The 19,776-nt window shown below is 37.8% G+C and overlaps 1 protein-coding gene across 1 annotated transcript in view; it reads right to left on the bottom strand.

The window, feature by feature from the left end:
• The window catches only part of PRKACB (protein kinase cAMP-activated catalytic subunit beta), a 114,055-nt gene extending 94,682 nt beyond the window's left edge, over positions 1-19,373 (bottom strand). The window contains exon 1 of the mRNA XM_072754732.1: positions 19,052-19,373. Coding sequence (XP_072610833.1) covers positions 19,052-19,097 — 46 coding nt within the window. The 5' untranslated portion in view covers positions 19,098-19,373. The remainder of the gene's footprint in view (positions 1-19,051) is intronic.
• Positions 19,374-19,776: the final 403 nt, after the last annotated feature.

A 19,776-nucleotide genomic window follows, 5' to 3' on the forward strand; every position in this document is an offset into this window, starting at 1 on the left:
CACACTAGAACACCTACAAGAGTCATAGCCCTTGAAGTGAACCATGCCAAAGGACTGCCCCAACCACCTGGGCATCTATAGATATGGCAGCTGGACCTTGCACCCAGCCTTGCTAGAAGCCAACCCCACATACCAGTTTACCTGGAACAGTTACTTACAGCCAGGCCTCTCAGCCAGACAGGCATGGGGCCAGACCTACATACCAGCTGCTTGAAGCAGTCATGACTAGACCTTGCAGACAGTTGTGCTGGGTGAAAGTTCCATGCACCACGAGTGTACCAATCACAACCCAGCCACAATAGGAGGGTGCACACAGCTCACACAGATCACCCCTTGGACACCTGGCTACGGTGACCAGGAAGGTTTATACTACTGTGCCCCACGAGACATCTTCTGTATAAAACCACTCCTTCAATATTGAGAGACCTAATTGGTCTATTTCATACACAGAAACAGAAATAGGCAAAATGAGAAGACAGACATATATGTTCCAAATTAAAGAATAAGACAAAACCTCAGAAAAAGAATAAAATGAAATAGAGATAACCAATATACTAGAGAAAGAGTTCAAGTGATGGTCATAAAGATATTCATCAGACTCAGAAAAAGAAGGTAAACAGTAATAACTTTAACAAAGAGACAGAATATGTAAAAGAACCAATCAGAACTGAAGAATACAATAACCAATGAATGAAATGAAAAATACACTAGAGGGCATCAATAGGAGATTAGATGATGCAGATGAACAGATCAGCAATCTGGAAGACAGGGCAGTGGTATCAATCAATTTAAACAATAAGAAAAAATTTTAAAAATGAAGATAGTTTAATGAAGTTCCGAGATAACATCACACATACTAACATTCACATTATAGGGGCCCCAGGAGAAGAGAGAAAGGAACAGCAAACATATTTGAAAGAATATTGGCTGAAAACTTCCCTAACCTGGTGAAAGAGACAGACATCCAAATCCAGGAGGCAAAGAAAATTTCGGATAAGATGAACCTAAAGAGATCCACACCAAGACATGTTATAATCAAAATGTCAACAGCTGAAGAGAGAATTTTAAAAGCAGCAAGAGAAAAACCAGTTACATACAAGGAAACCTTCATAAGGCTATCTGTTAATATTTCAGCAGAAATGTTACAGGCAGAAGGGACTAGCATGATATATTCAAAATGATGAAAGGAAGAAACTTATAACCAAGATTACTCTAACCAGCAAGATTATAAGTCAGAACTGAAGGAGAAATAAGGAGATTCCCAAGCAAGCAAAAGCTAAAGGATTTCATCAACACCAAAGTGGCCTTATAAGAAATGTTAAAGGTCTTGACTAAATGGGGGAGGGGGAGGGAGGGGAGGCCATAACTGGAAAGAAAATTATGAAAGAAAAATTCTTGCTAGTAAATGTAAACATATAGTAAAGGTAGTGGACCAACTGCCTGCATAGCCAGTATGAAGATTAAAAGACAAAATTAGTAAAATTACCTGGAAAAAACCCACAAATACATAGAGGCGAAACAACATGCTATTAAACAACCAGTGGGTCCACAAAAAAATAAAAGAGAAAATTAAAAAAAAAACCTTGGAGATAAATGAAAAAGGAAACACAAAATACAAAATCTATGGGATGCAACAAAAGCAGTTCTAAGACGGAAGATCAGTGAAACTAATGGCTGGTTCTCTGAAAAGATGAATAAAACTGATAAACTGTTAGCCAGACTCTCAAGAAAAAGAGAGGGACCAAATAAAATTAAAAAATTAAAGAGAAGTTATAACTGGTACCACAGATATGAAGGGACCAAGGAGACTATTATGAACAATTATATTCCAACAGATGGGACAACCTAGAAGACATGGACAAATTCCTAGAAACATACAACCTTCCAAGACTGAATCAAGAAGAAATAGAAAATCAGAATGGACAATACTAGCAATGAATTTGAATCAGTAGTCAAAAAATTCCCAGTCAACAAAAGCCCAGGACCAGAGAGTGTCACAGGTGAATTCTACCAAACATTTAAAGGAGATTTAACACCTTTCCTTCTCAAACTACTGCAAAAAATTGAAAAGGACACCACAAAAAAGAGAATTACAGGCCAATATCCCTGATGAATATTGATGCAGAACTCCCCAACAAAACATAACAAACCGAATTCAACAATACACTAAAAAGAATCATCACCCTTATCAAGTGGAATTTACTCTAGGGATGCAAGAACGGTTCAATATCCACAAATCAATCAATACGATAAACTACAAACAAAGTGAAGGAATAAAATTCATAGGATCATTCTAATAGATGCTGGATATCATTTGATAAAATTTAACGCCCATTATGATAAAAACTCAACATAGTGGTTACGGAAGGAATATACCTCAACAAATTAATAAATATAATGGAATATTACTCAGCCATAAAGAGGAATGAATCCTGTTATTGTGACAACTTGGATGGGCCTAGGAGGTATTCTGTTAAATAAATCAGATAAAGACAAATACCATATGATTTCACTTACATGTAAAAAATAAAATAAATCAATAGCAACAACAAAAAAATCCCAAACAGAAATGGACTCATAATCTGTGGTTGCTAGAGATGAGGTGGGTGTGGGGATGGGCAAATAGGGGAAGGAGATTAAAAGGTATAAACTCTCAGTTTTAAAATAAATAAGACGGGGTACAATGTATAGCAGCAGGAATATCATTAATAATCTTTAACAACTTTGTATGATGACAGATGGTAGATAGATTTATCCTGGTGATCATTTTGTAATACATATAAATATTGAATCACTATGTTGTACACCTAAACTAACAACACTGTAAGTCAACTATACTTTGATAGTAATAATCATAATAGACTATAGGTTTCTTATTATCAAATTATAACCAGCTTCAATGGACAAAAACTGCATTCACATTTCTTTCTGAGAAGGCCTTCTCTACCTTGTGTGTCATGTAAGGCTGCTATTAGACAATGTCCTTATTTATACAAATTCCAACTGTCGTAAGTGAGAGTGTCCATGAGCCATACCCTTAAAATAAGCCTTTTGGTTAAACATCTATGAGGCATCACTTTAAATCTCTTAATAAGCCTTTTGGTTAAACGTCTATGAGGCATCACTTTAAATCTCTTAGTAAACCATATAGCATTTTAAACTTTATTTGTCAAAAGATAAAAAAGGTCAAGATATAAATAAGAATTACCAAAATAACAGTAACTCTACACATCTCTCTGAAACCCTTCTTGCACCTAAAAATCTAGAGAGAATTCTCTCTTAATAAGAAATAATTGTTAATTATGTAGGCCAATGCTCCATGTATTTAGATAAATTTTCTGTTAGAATTTGATGCCAAATAAGAAATAATTGTTAATTATGTAGGCCAATGCTCCATGTATTTAGATAAATTTTCTGTTAGAATTTGATGCTAAATTCTACTAGAATTTCTGTGAATTTGGAAAAGAGATTCTATACTGTATAACTCCCTTGCAATGTGAAAAGTGCTAATTTTATGCTCAAATACAGTAACTAGCTTCAGCATGTTTTTTTTTTAAGATTTTATTTATTTATTCATGAGAGCCACACACACACAGAGAGAGAGAGAGAGAGAGAGAGAGAGAGAGGCAGAGACACAGGAAGAGGGAGAAGCAGGCTCCATGCAGGGTCTCCAGGATCATGCGCTGGGCTGCAGGTGATGCTAAACTGTTGAGCCACCTGGGCGGCCCTAGCATAAGTTTTCCAGTTGAATCGTCGCTCTACCTTTTACTTTGAGGCTCTTGTTTATTTTTAAAATTTTGTTTTAAAGGTAATATGTTTTATGTAGATGTCTTCATTGCAAAACACTTGAAATCTTTTTTGGGGTGTGATAATGGGGTGGGGTAGAGTTGAAGAGGAGGCAGGAGTGATCAATACATACATGAAGACTGAAAAGAAAACAGAAGTCCCATTTATAGCTTAGGAAAATGAAAGCTGCTGACCACCCCAAACCCACCTCAGGGTTTAAAAAAAAAATGCCAGAGATGATCACTTTTGTGTCGCCTTGGCTAGGGTGCAGTCTCTAAATAATTATTCAGTCAAACACTAATCTAGGTGTCGCCTTAGAGGTATTTTTTAGATGTGATTAAAGTCTATAATCAGTTTACTTCAAGTAAAAAAGATTATCCTAGATAATCTAGGTGGGTCTAATTCAATCAGTTGAAAGGCCTTAATAGCAGAACTAAAGCTTCCCTAAAGAAATTCAGCCTGTGAACTGCAGCTTCATTCAGCCCAGCCAAGAGTTCCAGCCTGCCCTTCCTAAATGCCTGCTCTATGGATTTGACTCGCCCTTTGGACTTGCCTGGCCAGCTCCCACAATCAGTAAGCCAATTGCTTGCAATATATCTCTTTATACATATCCAACTGTTTCTCTGATGTAGCCCTGACTGATATATATTGCCTTACAGAGTAATGAGTTTCCTACCACTAAAAATATTATTATAAAAGAGATAGGCAAATGAAGAAAAAAATACAAATTATTAGAAAAGTGGCCAATATGGTATGGTAGTTAGGAACAGATTCTAGAGTCAGATTGCCTTGCCTTGCCTTGGTTCCGACTCTAACTTCAGTACTTACTAACAATATGACTTTGGACAACTTACCTAACCTATCTGTGCCTAAATTTCCTCTTGTATAAAATAAGAGCAATCATACTTCCTATCTCAAAGGGTTGTGAAGATTAAACAAGATACTATACATAGAGCGCTAACAGTGTCTGGCACATAGGAAAAGTTAAGTAATATTCTAAAAAGGTGATAGGTAAAATAGAACTTCTAGAGGCCCTCCAGATTCTAGGACAGTTTCAAATGCTCAATTTTTAAAAGGAAATATCATCATCACGTTAGGGGAGCAGTATAACACAGTGATTATAAGGGCCTGGTATTAAACCAAGTAACTCTGTATCACACTCAGCTCTGCCATTTAACTTGCTGTGTATTTGACTTCTCTAACCTTGGTTTTCTTACTAGAAAAAAATGGTAACAATACTACCTACTACATAGGGTTACTGTAAGAAATAAATTACTTAAGCTGCTTCATGTAATTTTTAAAGTTCTGATAGAAAAAAAATAAAGTTCTGATAGATAACTCTAAAATTTCCCTTGGAATTTTTTTATTCTTGATGTCCTGAAACTATGATATAAATTAACTACTTATAACCTAATATAACATGACTCTACTAAACTAATTTGCAGTTTCTAATTGTTCAATGATTGGTAATTCACATAACTCATTAAAAAATGTGCCTAATCTATATAGACCGTGGTTAAGGATTTCCCACAAAAACTACAGCTACCATTTATTGACCATCTTCCTGGTGCCAAGAGAAACACATCATATTTGATTTCTAAACTTCACAACTTAGCACTATGTCCATTCTGTAGATTAGAAAGATTTTGAAAGGAACTGTGTGAGCTAAGTATGCTATAACATATATTACTGCTTCTTTGAGAACATTTTTATTACTTTATGCATCTCAGTGTGATCCATACCCAGGTTAATAATGTTAAATACCCAGGTAAGTAATTTCTAATCACAAAGTAGCTAGCTTCTAAATTCTCATAGGATATTCAGTTAATTTATTTAAAAGTTGGGGGAGGAGGGAATTGTAATTCAGTTCCTTTCTCAATTAAATAAATTTATATTTGCTGTTAATAAAAGCTCTTTCCACAGAGAATAAAAATATACTCCCATTTAATGATGCAAGTATGAATTATTTTTAATTTCAAGAGATACATATCTAAACTGAAATATATGTACACAGAATATATGCCAATATGATACTACTTTGTCTTCATTATGCACCATAAATTGAAAACTCATGCCATTAAAATACACTTACTATATTGTCTTTTTACCCAGAAATTACATCATTAAAAAAGCAAATTTTTAAGTACTTTACTAAATTTTTAAAAGAATTTTTAAACATTGTCTATATATTTCTTACACATAACACTATAATAAAATTGGGCTACTTCTAGTTCATCTAATATATATGTTCACTGAATATGTATATACTACAACCTTTTATATTTAATATCAGTATTCACTTAATATGTACATTCACTACACCCTAGACTCATTTTTTTCTATCCTTTGACAACCGTCTACCTTTTTAGCTCTCTCTTTAATCTTAACTCCAACAATCGTCAGACCTTAACAAGACTCCAGTCCTTTTCATTATACTTCACACCTTAATATCCTTTTTTCCTCCTGAAAAAGCATAAATTGTGAGACCAAGCATTAAATCACCTCTCTGCATACATACAATTCTGGCCACTTGTCCCCTCTCATTTTAACATTTCTTTATGTTTTTATGTTGTTATATACTGAAGTACTAATAGGAAGACTGCAACTTTCAAACAATTTGTATTTCAAAAGCTGAACTGCATTAGATATAAGTTATGTTCTCTGCACCATAATTGTAAATATACTATAGCAAGAGAAAAAAACTTTTTTTTTTTTAAATCCTGTTCTTGAGTTTTATCTATCACATATTTAAATTGCCTGGTTGGCCACCAAAGGCAATTGAAGTGGCCACATTACTATATAAATGATAGGTCAGTTCACTTTACTGGGTAAGAGAGGAAAGAGGGAGAGAATCAAAAAAGCAAAACAGGAAGGTAAAGAAAAAGGGGTCCAATTTAAAAATAAATGAAAAGAAAACAGGTTGAACGTAAATGAGAAGAAAATGCAATAGCAAAAATTCCCTGGGAAAGCAGTAAGGGATTGGATCCAAAGAAATGGAGGGATTGGCCTTGTTAAAGGAAAATGTATCATCATGCAGTGGCTTTTAAAGCAGGTCAAAAAAGTCATTTAAACTCCTCTCATCAGAGAGTGGAATTTAATTCACCTTCTTTCAAATATGGACTCATCTAAGTGACTTACTTTTAATAAATAGAAGGCAGCAGAAGTGACACTGCTTGACTTCAGAGGCTAGGTCATAAAAGGTGATACAGCTTTCACCTGGCTTGCTCCCTTTCCCTTAGAACTCAGCGACCATAAGAAAGTCCAAGCCACATGTAGAGGCCATGTGTAGATGTTTCAGCTGAAAGTCTCAGCTAATGTTCCAACTATCCATAGCCAGCACAACAAGAAAGTGCGAATGAGCAAGTTTTTTGGTGACTCTAGACCCTAGCCCTTGAACTGAGCTCGCTATCAAATAAAGCAGAGATGAGTTAGCCTTGTAGAGCTCTGCCCAAATTGTACTTTCCTAAGCAAAATAGATGCTGTCATTGCTTTAAGCCACTAAATGAAGGAGTGATATGTGGCATAACAGATAAATGGAACAGACAATTCTTCTTTTATAACAGAATAACAAGATAGATTAAAAGTTAAAATACAAGAGATATGCATATTTGAGAGAAGTTGAAGGAGTTCTTGCCTGATACATTTTATTTTCTTTGTGAGATCTGAGGTAAGATCATCTCTTAGAATGAGGGAATTTCAGAAGTGTGAAGAGAATAAAATAAATTATAAAGAATGGAACAGGGTTATCAGAGAAATACAGTAGAATTGTCAAATCATGTTGACAGCTTATTTCAGGCTGAATTTATAATGCCCTTTTATATGGCTTTCTCCAGCAGTGCTTAGCTCTTAGCTGAAAGCACTGAGAAAGCAGATAGTTGAGTTTATCAGTTAGATTTCTGCCAGAAAAAAGTAACAAAGTGACAAAAGTGCAATGGATCTTAGGGACCATGTAATCCAAACTGGTTAAGAAGGAAAATGAAGTGAGAGACACGATGGATGAATGGATGGAAGATTCTGATGAATAATAGTGAGAATATTTAAAAAGCAAGGAAAAAGGAGAGGACATTGGGATCAGAAAATGGCATGTGTATATTGGTGATTCTTGAGCAGTTAATAAATATGGCAAGATTCGCAGTGAGACTGGCTATTTGAAGTGAACAGAAGGGGATAGGCGGTAATGTGGTGGAACTGAGATGCAATGGTAAGAAATGGATCATCCACATAGAATTCGAAGCCACCTAGGATAAATGCAGGGCTTAGAGTATATAGAAAGACTGTGAGCCAGGTGCCAAAGTTTTTGACAAATGAAGAGAAATGACCAAGACATCTGTAAATGAAAGCAACAAGGATGGGAACATAGTAGTACAGCTTAATAGTATACACCTTGTCTTGGTCCTATTTGGGCTGCTATAACAAAATACCATAGATGCATGGCTTATAAACAAAAGAAATTTATTTCTCTCACAGTTCTGAAGACTGAGTTCAAGATTATGGTGCCAGCAGATTCAGTGTCTGGTAAGAGTGCACTTTTTCACTGACAGCCATCTCCTCACAGTAATCTCATCTGGCAGAGAGAGCAAGGGACCTCTCCTGGGCCTCTCTTTTAGGGGCATTAATCTCATTCATGAGGGCAAAACAAAGCCCTGATGACCTGATCACCTCCGAAAGATTGCACCTTCTAATATTATCACCTTGGGGATTAGGATTTCAACATATGAATTTTGGAGAGACATAAACATTCAGACTATAGCAGGCCTCAAATGAGTAGGGATTTTTTTCGAGAAGTTGGGATCATGATAGTTTTTCCTAATTCAATGTCTTCCTACTTGAAGCTTGAGACCAACTTCTCCATACCAATTAAAAGTGATGTAATCTTGACATATAAATGTCAAACTACTATATACTAAGTATGCTAAGAAAGAGGGAAAGAGGGATCCTCCTATCAAAAAAATCAACTAACAGGCCCAAGTAGTCAATATATTGCAGACAAAGTACCTGCCAACTAAGGGGAGAGAGAAAGAGTAAACATTTCTACAAGAAGCTTGAATTTTTTATCCATTTAACTATCCACGACTTTAGTTTCCATTATGAGCTAGGAACTGCCAAAATTTAGGGATTAAAACACTAAACAAGATACATCCTATCTCTGCCCTTACATATCACAATACATAGTCTAGGAAACAGCTGAGAAATCAATACTAGTGTAAATGCTATAATCACAAATGTAAATATCTCCAGAATGGACTCAAAGCCAGTTTCTTTCAGTCAGTTACAGTCTATCTCCCAAGATGTTCTCAGAAATTCTATATTTATTCTTATATAAACTCCTATGTTGTATTTTCACCATTCTATCAATCTTATGATAAAAGTTATCACTGTACATTTTATCATAAATACCTGTATATATGTGTCTCCCAGCTTAAAACAGGAACCACGTCTTATTTTTACTCACATATTTCCATTTGTGGACTAGCACAGAGTCTGGTACACTGCAGGCAATCAGTAAGTACTAAGAATGACTAAAGGATTGAATAATGACAAATAAATGACTGTTTTGTCTCTGTGTCATTCTACCAGATAAACTATGGCTTATTTAGTAACTTCAAGACTATAGCCTAAAGAGGGATTCATATTCTTCCCCAGTTTAACCTTTCATGGCTCCTACTCATCCTCCTTGGATGAGAGCAACTAAATTATTTAGCAGAACTAGTTCCTACAAAAGAAACTAAGTAATACCTATACAAACACATTCTCTCAAGTTTGTGGCTCACAGGCAACCGTCTGCTGATGCTATATGGTCATCTACTTAAAAATAAGTAATATAGAAATTGAATACTCATTTTATTAAATTGGACTCTAAAGTGAGATCTCAAGACAATATTTTTAAATTTTTAAAAAAGATTTCACTTATTTATTCATGAGACACACACACACACACACACACACACACACACACACACAGAGAGAGAGAGAGAGAGAGGCAGAGACGCAGGGAGAGGGAGAAGCAGGCTCCAAGCAGGAAGCCCGATGTGGGACTCGATCCCAGGACTCCAGGATCACGCCCTGAGCTGAAGGCAGGCGCTCAACCACTGAGCCACGCAGGCGTCCCTATTTTTAATTTTTTAAGGACAAAGTCCAGATGGAGAAAACAGATTTGCAAGGACTTTAAGGTTTAGATTCAACAGTTATTTTAGAAGAAAACAAAAATTTCAAAAGCCAGTGAAAAGTTAATGTTATATGAATAGTAGGGAATACAACTTTAAATCATGGCCATAAAACCTAGGACTTTTTACCTTGTAAATAGCAAGTCAGATAAGATATATCTACAGTGGGTTTTCTATAGCAGCTTTAATGTCAAATGTGCTAGTGCATCATTCATCATTGTAAATTGTCAATTAGTGCATTTCTCTCTTTAAAAGAGTCCCAAATTTGATTCAGAAAATCATCTGCATAGATATAGAACATTACTGAATCTAATTTACATGACAACCAAAAAGTTAAAAACCAAATTATTACTATAGGAAACATCCTATACTCTGCTTCCTACAAAATTCTCATAATTATGCTTTTACTTACCTAATCTTCAAATGATTATACAGTACATAAAGGCAACTCTTCATTATTCCCAAGAAATTTTTAAAAGTTAAATAAATGGAAGAATTATAAGATTAAGGTAAAAATTTAAGCTATCCTTTCATATCATTTAAGCAATTCAAGCTATACCTCCATATCAGGGGAAACAATTTATTATTTGCATTATAGTAATAAACCTCAAGAGTAAGAAAAAGGTTTATCTGTTAATACTGATGACTTTTTCAGAATTTGGTAAGGAGCTGAAGGGGTTATAAGACCTAAAAAAGAGTAAAAAAGCATTTAAATTTTCTAGCAATTTCTAAGTTGCTAAAAATACCAGCTGAATTTATAAATACAAATGTTTTTACCTTTAAACATAAATGATTAAAAAGTAGGTAAATATACTTATTCTCTAAGCCTAGTTTATCAATGTTTTGCTACATTTTCTTTTATTTGCGCTACAACTAGCTTTTGTAAGTTTTGAGGACTATCCCATGAGTTCTAGTATTTCAAATTAGATGAACAATCCCAGATTTTCTGTCAATGATACTTGATCTATACATTTCCACAATATAGCCATAACTGCTAGTTTGAAAAGTTCTTTTTTTCTTAAATTTATTCTCATACAATAGATCTTCCATTCTCTTACCCTATTAACTGTCTCTGGTCTTAACTTTCCCCTGTTCTGCTATATACAAAACATCCCAACTGGGGTGCTTGGGTGGCTTATTTGGTTAAGCGTCTGACTTCAGCACAGGTCATGATATCAGGGTCCTGGAATTAAGCCCTGTGTTGGGCTCTGTGTTCAGCAAACCGTCTGCTTTTCCCTCTCTGTCTGCCCCTCTTCCCACTCATGTCTGTCTGTCTGTCTCTCTTCCTTTCCCTCAAATAAATAAAATTAAAAAAAATTTTTTTTTTAAGAATTTATTTACTTATTCATGATAGACATGGGGAGAGGGCAGAGACACCGGCAGCGGGAGAAGCAGGCTCCATGCTGGAAGCCCGATGCGGGACTCGATGCCGGGACTCCAGGATCATGCCATGGGCCAAAGGCAGGCAGGCGTTAAACCACCGAGCCACCCAGGGATCCCCCAAAATCTTTAAAATTTTTTTTAAAAAACATAAAGAAATCCAACTACACATAGCATGCGAAGAGTTTTACATGAATAGTAGAATGCTATGTTTTATTTCCAATACACTCCTCTAATGACCAACATTTAAATAATCCCGTACCTATAACAGAACATGAGGATATCTTCAAAGATTACTATGGTGATTTAGAAAATTGTTTCCGAAGTTAAAATTCAGAGGCTATCATTTTTTAAGTAGAGATAAAAAAAATTTTCCCTAAATACACTACCTTATATATGCTCACATTGAGGCTCATTTGCCACCTCTCTACCCACATAATTTTGTGAGAACCTTCTATAATTCATTTCCAAGTCTTGGTACTTTTTAAATGTACATTCTTTCTCTTAACAAATATATTGGGACAACTGGATTATAAAACTAGAAAAGACCACAAACTGATTATCAAATCCATTCTTCTCAATTTTACAGGATAGCTTGGAGACATTAAAAAGTAATAGAAAGTACTAGAAAACAGAATCTAGATTTTTTCTAATTGTAAGTTCATGTTCTTACTATTAAATTATAGCCCAACTTTTTAGGATCTATTTGAAAGCGCTCTAGAGGAAGAAAACATATTTACTTGGTAAAATATATATTGGTACTATATTTTACATTTTCTTTCCACTATTCCATGTGGCTCTATAAAGCTCAGCAGTTTACAGGATGCATACTTTAATTATGAAAGCAATATTTTATCTGATGTTATTATTTTTATTATTTTTTAAAGATTTTATTTATTCATGAGAGACACACGGAGAGAGGCAGAGACATAGGGAGAGGGAGAAGCAGGCTCCCTCTGATGTGCGACTCGATCCCAGAACCCTATGATCACAACCTGAGCTAAAGTAAGATGCTCAACCCCTGAGCCACCCAGGCGTCCCTTATCTGATTTTAAATGATTTTGTTTCTTCAAAAGTTAAAGCATTTTCATCAGTGCTTTAGCTTTTACTCTTTTCAAAACAAAAAAACTAAGGTTTTAGTAGCCATAGTTCTTACCTTATAGGAATTATGCCAGATGTTATAGTTCTATAAGGCCAGCTACCCTTAAAAAGGGGAGCAAAATGAGGATGTTATACAGAACATATCCTCTGACCATCCAAGGTCATTTTCACCTTGATGGCTGGAAGAATTAAAGGTAATACACATATAAAATAACCAATCAGATATCATTTTTCTCAGAAATGCCACAAGCACCCTGAATTCAATATGCCCTCCAATTCTGCTCTTCTCCTTTTATTAATTTCCTGACGCTATTACTGGCATCACAACCCATCCACTAAGGCACAGAAGCTAAAAACTTGAGCATTTTCCCCAAATTCTTTTTTTCCTCATTCCCCAAGTACAATTTGCTTATTTTCATTTTCCAAAGCTCTCAAATTTCAGATTTTTCCTGCATCCCTACCTCTACCACCTTGATTCAGATCCTCAAAGTCCCTTACTTGCACAAGAGTCTTCTAAATGATCTCCCTGCCTGTACCCCCACTTGTTTCACAGTAACTCATCTTTACATTACTATCAAAGTGATCTCTCTAAAACTCAAATTTGATCATTTCTCTCTCTTATTACAATGTCTACAATAGCTTCCTAATACCTATGGAACAAATTCAAAATCTATCCATTACACGGCCTCTGTCCATTTTTCAATCTTATCTTTCATTATACAATTTCCCTTCTCTACCACCAACTCTATCCTCTATCAATTAGTCATAATGGGCAACTTACTTTCCTTTTCCTATATATCCTATTTTGTTTCACTCCTCTGCATCTTTGCTCACTGTGTTCCTCCTACTCAGAACACACCTACCCCTGTAATCCCGCTCGAACAGTTACCATTTTCAATATTCAACTCAGAGTTCACCTACTCTTTGAAGTCCTTTTTGAATTTCACCCTCCCCACACCAGTGAAAATGACCATAATTTCTACTGATTTCTCCACTGAGCTTTAAGGAAAGGATTTGTAACAGTTTTTCCCCCCTACTAATTTCTTTTTTTTTTTCCCCTACTAATTTCTTGACAAGTAAGTCTCCTCTTCCTGGAATGCAGGCAATCTGGAGCAGGTACTGTGTCATACTCAATCTTTACTCCCATAGATTTGCATAGAGTCCATCACATATTAGGAACTCAATTATGTGGAATGAATGAATGAACCAACAAAGAAAATAACTATATAGGATACTCTTGAAGGAATATTTTTAAATTAAAATACCCAAAATAAGTTGGTACTGACCAGGGTATATTTACTCTCATAAATTACACATTTTTCTATTTAATATACTTTTTTCATTAAAAATTTAAGACTTGGGCAGCCCTGGTGGCTCAGCGGTTTTTAGCGCCTCCTTCAGCCCAGGGCATGATCCTGGAGACCCGGAATCAAATCCCATGTTGGGCTCCCTGCGTGGGGCCTGCTTCTCCCTCTGCCTGTGTCTCTGCCTCTCTCTCTGTGTCTCTCATGAATAAATAAATAAATAAAATCTTAAAAAAAAATTTAAGACTTATTCCCCTGAAAAAACCTGGTCACATATGTATAGTAACATTAATATCACCTAGATACGTAATTTTGTAAATTATACTAATTGTTTTATTTTATTAATGTGATAGAGTATCAAAATGATTTATGGTCAACTCCTGACTATCTGAAGGATGTTAATACCTAACCTGGCTTACCTAGGATCTTTACATGTGCTGCTTCTGCTCCTCAGCTGTCGCTTACTTTTCTAAGCTGGCTTTCATGTCTTTAATTATCCCACTGCCGGCAATGAAAAGCAACAATCTGTCTGTATCCTAAGTGAAGGACACTGACTAGGAGAATGGAAAAAAATGGTTCCTGAACACGAGATAATTTTATGCATTAGATAATCTGCACAAAATGAATTACATCATGTAACTGGTTGAGATAATATGTATTGATTATTTAGTGTTGCTGTTATGACCCTTTTTTTCTTTTGTAAAAATTTTTAACTTGAAAACTACTCCTAAGTACTTCTGCCAAGCTAGTAAATTGGAACAAATATCTGCTACTGATTTTCCCTTAAAAACATCTGATAATTGAAAGCTTTAAGGACAGAAGTATGAGATCATTAAATTTTTCCTAAAGAGCATTTAAATCTACAAAAATTTTCAATAAAAATATTTTCACTGAGATTCAGTATTAAAAAAAGTAAAAAAAAAAATTAATTACCGTAGCACCCAATACAGAAATTAACTTTGTAGTTAACTCTACAGATTATACACAAATTACGATAGTAATCCATTCACTAAATTTATAAAGGCTTATTCAGCGGAAATGCTTTAGAAATAAGTTAATTCCTAGTATGAGAAAAGATAAATCCAGCATTATGTTAATCAATGCATACTTGTGAGGATCCAAATTACCAAGATGATGAAAAGATGGGTTGGCATTTTTATTAAACACAAAGGGAGTTATGTTCTAAACCTGTGCTGTCCAATATTCCAAACATTAATATATAATATAAGTGACATAGAAGTTAAAAATTCAGTTCCTCAGTCACCTCAGTCACATTTCAACTGCTCCATAGCCCCATAAACACCACATTAGCAACAGAGTAACATTTCTACCACAGCAGAAAGTCTGACTGGATAGTACTACTGTAAACCATAATGCAAATTCCTAAATACTTTTAAAAATGGCAATATAAGTTTAAATAGCAATGTTTTGATTGGCTATTTATCAGGAGGGGCAAGTGCACATTTACAAATGAGAAAAATAATTAAATACAAATAGCAATGAAGGGTATATCAATTGATTTATATGGCTTAATTTGAAATTTCATCATTTACACTAAATCTGATTTAGATTTTCAAGATAATTTAACCTTCGATCTCATTTTATAGGTGAGGAAACAATCTAGAGAACAGTATGAGAAAAAGCAACTCTCCCATTTAAGATATTTAATATATACAAATGAAGTCACTATCCAAAACAACCAAAATTTCCTATAATGGATAATAAACTGAAATAAAGTGAAGTCTAAGCTATTTTGTGTATTTTAGAACCAGCTTTTCCATGGGATATACATAGGATATTTGCACAGTGGTTAGGATTTTGGGTCTAGGGGTTAGGCTGTCTAGGTTCAAATGTTGGTCCTTGACATCCTTGCTGTAAGCACTTAGGCAAGTCATTTAAGTTCTTTGAGCCTCCATTTCCTCATATATAAAATAGAAAAATAATTAAACTACCTCATAAGGTTGGAAAGATTAAGTGAAATTATACATGAAAAGTATACAGAGAAGCTAGCTAGCTCATAGTAAGCCCTCCAAAAATGTTAGTTGTTATGAAACTTGCATTTTGGTTGAACCTAGTCTACTGGCGACATTCTTTGATTAATTTCTATTCACCTTCAAGCTCTTAAGAGATACTTTGGAAAACACTGAAAGATCATTATGTAAACACTAGGTTACATGGTGGCTCTACCACTTGCAGTCATAGGAGAATCTGCATCCAAATCTTTACCAGCACTTCACCCACCCACCTCAATACCTTTGTCATGAAAGTATAATACGAACCCCACAGGCAACCTGTGGGGACTAATGTTTTTAAAAAAGGAAATAAGCCACAAAAAAACCTTCCCACATTAAAATGGTGGCATGTGCTTTTTTATGTTGGTGACTGTGGGTAAAGAAGTAGGAGACTAGATAAGTAAAACAATTGTGAATGACAAGAGTTTACAACTTCTCAGATAATTATATAGTCATATATTTAAAATTTACGCTTCTGTGTATTAGTGGAAGTTTAAGTAACTACACTCAAATCTGGAACACATATTTTTGGAAGTAAGTCTTCATAAATACACAAAACAGTTGTTACATAATGGTAAGAGATGTTCTTTCAATAAATTTTAAGATATATCAATACAATTTCCTAGTTCACTGTAATAGAACATTAAGTACCCAACATAATGTTATCTCTAGAAAGTATGGAGATGACAATGGCATCTCCCAGTCCTACCCAGGAAAATGTTTCATTCTAAGAATAGAGGATTTCAAGAATACAACAGAAGCACCAAATGGTCAAAGCTTTATTCTTCTGGAATATTTGATAATGAAGCTCACCTATATGAGGCATGGTTCTAACCAAACCTCAAATCTTAACCTTATACGTTTTAATATCATTTCAAACCAAACATTTTCCTGTGGGTAGTTTTCAGAGTTCTAACTTCACTTTCCATGTTAGCACTTTTCATAACTTTTATAAGTACATTTTCTTTCTCATCCTAGATAGTAAATTTCTTGAGCTTTTACTTAGAGTCTCCAAATGAAATCAATATACTCGGCATTTTGAAAATATATGTAATAATTGATTATTTCATGATGCAGGATGGAGTCAGAGAAACAGATTCTGTTCCTTACTCTGACATCACTAATAATCTGATCTCAACCTCAGCTTCTTCAGAGGTCAGGCTCTTTGGCTTTGAAATGGAATGATTATACAGGCTGAGCTCGAGATTGCTTATATTTCTAAAAGTTAATGCTATTATGCATCAACGGAAGTTTGAATAACTACATTCAAATTTTGAAAGGCATATATTTTCAAGAATAATCTTTTTAAAATACACAGAACAGTTAGGTTTGTAATGGTAAAAGCTATTCTTTCATTAAGTTTTAAAAGATATCAATAAACTTCCTTTATTCACTACAGTAGAAGAGCAGCATCGCACACCTGATAACATTGCTCCAAATGAAATTACAAAGTGATCAACACATGACATTTCCAATAACTGTCCCTTTGAGATTTCATTTGCTATTTTCTTTTATCATTTCACAACATTTATTCAAACTATTATACTGACCTTCAGTTTCCATAAATAAACTTACATAAAAAGCTGGCTAACATACTTACTAAATAGGCTGTCACTAATAGCTAAAGCTCAGGAAAGAATGTATTCATAGGAATAATTTAAATATATTTAGACAAGCATTTAAAGTTTCCATTCTGTTTTCTGTAGATATTCCACGATTATCCCATAGTTCTGAGCTTCAAATCAGTACTGTCTCCAGGAGAAGACAGTACTAGTATTAGTTTGTTGACTTAATAATGGAAATACAGAGATCAGGGAAGAGTCTGCTATCATTATTAAAAATAGAAACACTACACAGACCCATACTTGCTAATGAAAATCATTAACATGATTCAATTACCAAGCACCCTCTTCTGTAACACAATGAGCACGTTTTATCTTTGATTTAAAAGGAAAAGTGATAATTCATCAGACAAAAATTCTTCACACTCTCCACATTCTTTTACTTCCCGTACAGTTACTACATTTGTGCAGTTAAAAATAAAAGATGACAAAGTTCTACCTCTACATTAGCTTTTGAGAATTTCCCTATCAACATAGTAAGGCACGGTCGGTCACTGACAATTTGTGTGACAGTACTTCAAACTTTTCTGGAGCTCCTGAAAATTAGCTCCAAAACCTCACCGGTGAAACATAAACCATATCATCTGATCTCATCACTCTCATTAACCAAAATGAATGACTAAATCTCTCTCCAAATTGATTCTGCTTTGTTGATGCAGAAGAAGAAAAACACACACACACAAACAAAAAGCTATTTCCGTCACGCTAAACTACAAAATCAACCTAAAACATGTCACAAACATAGGAACACTTAAAGATACCGATGTCACACGCTGGAGTAAATCATGTGGCATTCCCCCAAGGATGTCATTTACTCCCGACGACACAACCAATGCCATTTGCTGATTAATTCTGAATTATATAAAATCTAAGGTGAACCCGACAGAGGCACATCAGTTTTGTTTTGTTTTGTTTTGTTTTCCCACAACCATCCTGACTGACTGACTCAACTGTAGAGACACGGAATCCGCACGACTTTTTACTCTTCGGTGTCACCTGCAGCGCGCCTGCACTTCCAGCCATCGGAGGGAAATTCACCGTGTTCTGGAAGCACCTCAACTCCGAGGGACCTTTAAGTTTCACGGACACTCTGGGAGATGCCTGAATGTGCTGCTTTTCCAGGGATAAAGTTGCGCTTCGGTCTTGCGGCAGCTTCCGTTCCGAGCCCGAACGGACGCCGGGTCCCCGCGACGCAGCTGCCTCCTCAGAGCTAACCTCACCTGCCGGGGGCCGGGCGAGCAGCCCCTCACCTCGGGAGAAGGCTGCGCTGGACCCACGTGATGGGGGGAGCGGAGCCAACTCCGCCGGCAGCGCTACCTGTGGCGCCCGCAGAGGTGGTCGGGGCAGGGGCAGCGGCGGCCGGGGTGGCACCGGGGGCTTCTCCCCGCGGACCGTCTCCGGGGGATGGCTCCCGGGGCGCGTCCCCTCGCTCCAGAGAAAGGGGATGTCGGGGAGCACTCTTCTCGCTCCATCTCCGGCCCTCCCGGCGGAGCTGGGGGGAGGGGGTGAGGGGAGGAAGGCGGCTGCTCCCCAGAGCCCCCCCCGCCCCGCCCCGGAGCAGCGCTCGGCGGCCGCCGCGAGGCCTGGACCGTGGCCGCGGCCTCGGGGCTCCGACCCGGAGGGGCGCTCGCAGCCCCGCGCCGGCCCGCCCGGCGGGTACCCAGCCCCGGCCCCCGACTCACCGCTCTCCACCTCGCTGCCTTTCTTGGCGGTCGCCGCGTTCCCCATGACGGGGGCGATGGAAGGAAGGGGCCGGGGGGGGCGGGGGGCGACGCGGGCCGGGGCCGTGCCCGCCGCTCCACGGGCTGAGGCAGCCCTGCTCCTGCACCGCTCCGCGCGGGCGCCCCGAGTCCGGGCGGGAAGCCTGGGCGGGCTCGGAGGGCTCGGAGGGCTCGGAGGGCAGGGCTTCAGCCAACTCCTCACTCAGCCCCGGAGGCAGCAGCCGTAGCGGCGGCGGCGGCGGCCAGACACTCCCCTTTCCCCCGCCCCGCCCCCCTGCTCGGGGGCGCCCCCTCCCCCGCCGCCCCCCTCACGGCCCCGGTATTTCTCCGCGGGCGGGCGGGCGGGCGCGCGCGCCGGAAGTGACGTGTAGCCCGGGACGCGGGACGCGGGACGCGGGCGGCGGGGTGAGGGGGCCTGATCCGGGGCGGGGAGCAGGGTGACCCCGACGGGCGCCCCCGCGGCCCGCCGAGCCGAGGTGCTGTGGCCGGGATTGAGCTCGGACGCTCCTCCGTGAGGTCTGGGCCGCGGCGCGGGAACCGCTAGCTCCGAGGAGCCCGGCGGCGTCCCCGCCTGGCGTCCCCCGTGCCCCGGAGCGGGGCCGCGGGAGGCCGCGCGGGGGCCCGGCTTGCCTTGGGAGCCGCCGGTGCGCGAAGGAGGTGGCGAGCGCGGGGAAGCCCCAGGGTCT

The sequence above is a fragment of the Vulpes vulpes genome, chromosome 3 (assembly GCF_048418805.1).
Source record: "Vulpes vulpes isolate BD-2025 chromosome 3, VulVul3, whole genome shotgun sequence".
NCBI lineage: Eukaryota > Metazoa > Chordata > Mammalia > Carnivora > Canidae > Vulpes > Vulpes vulpes.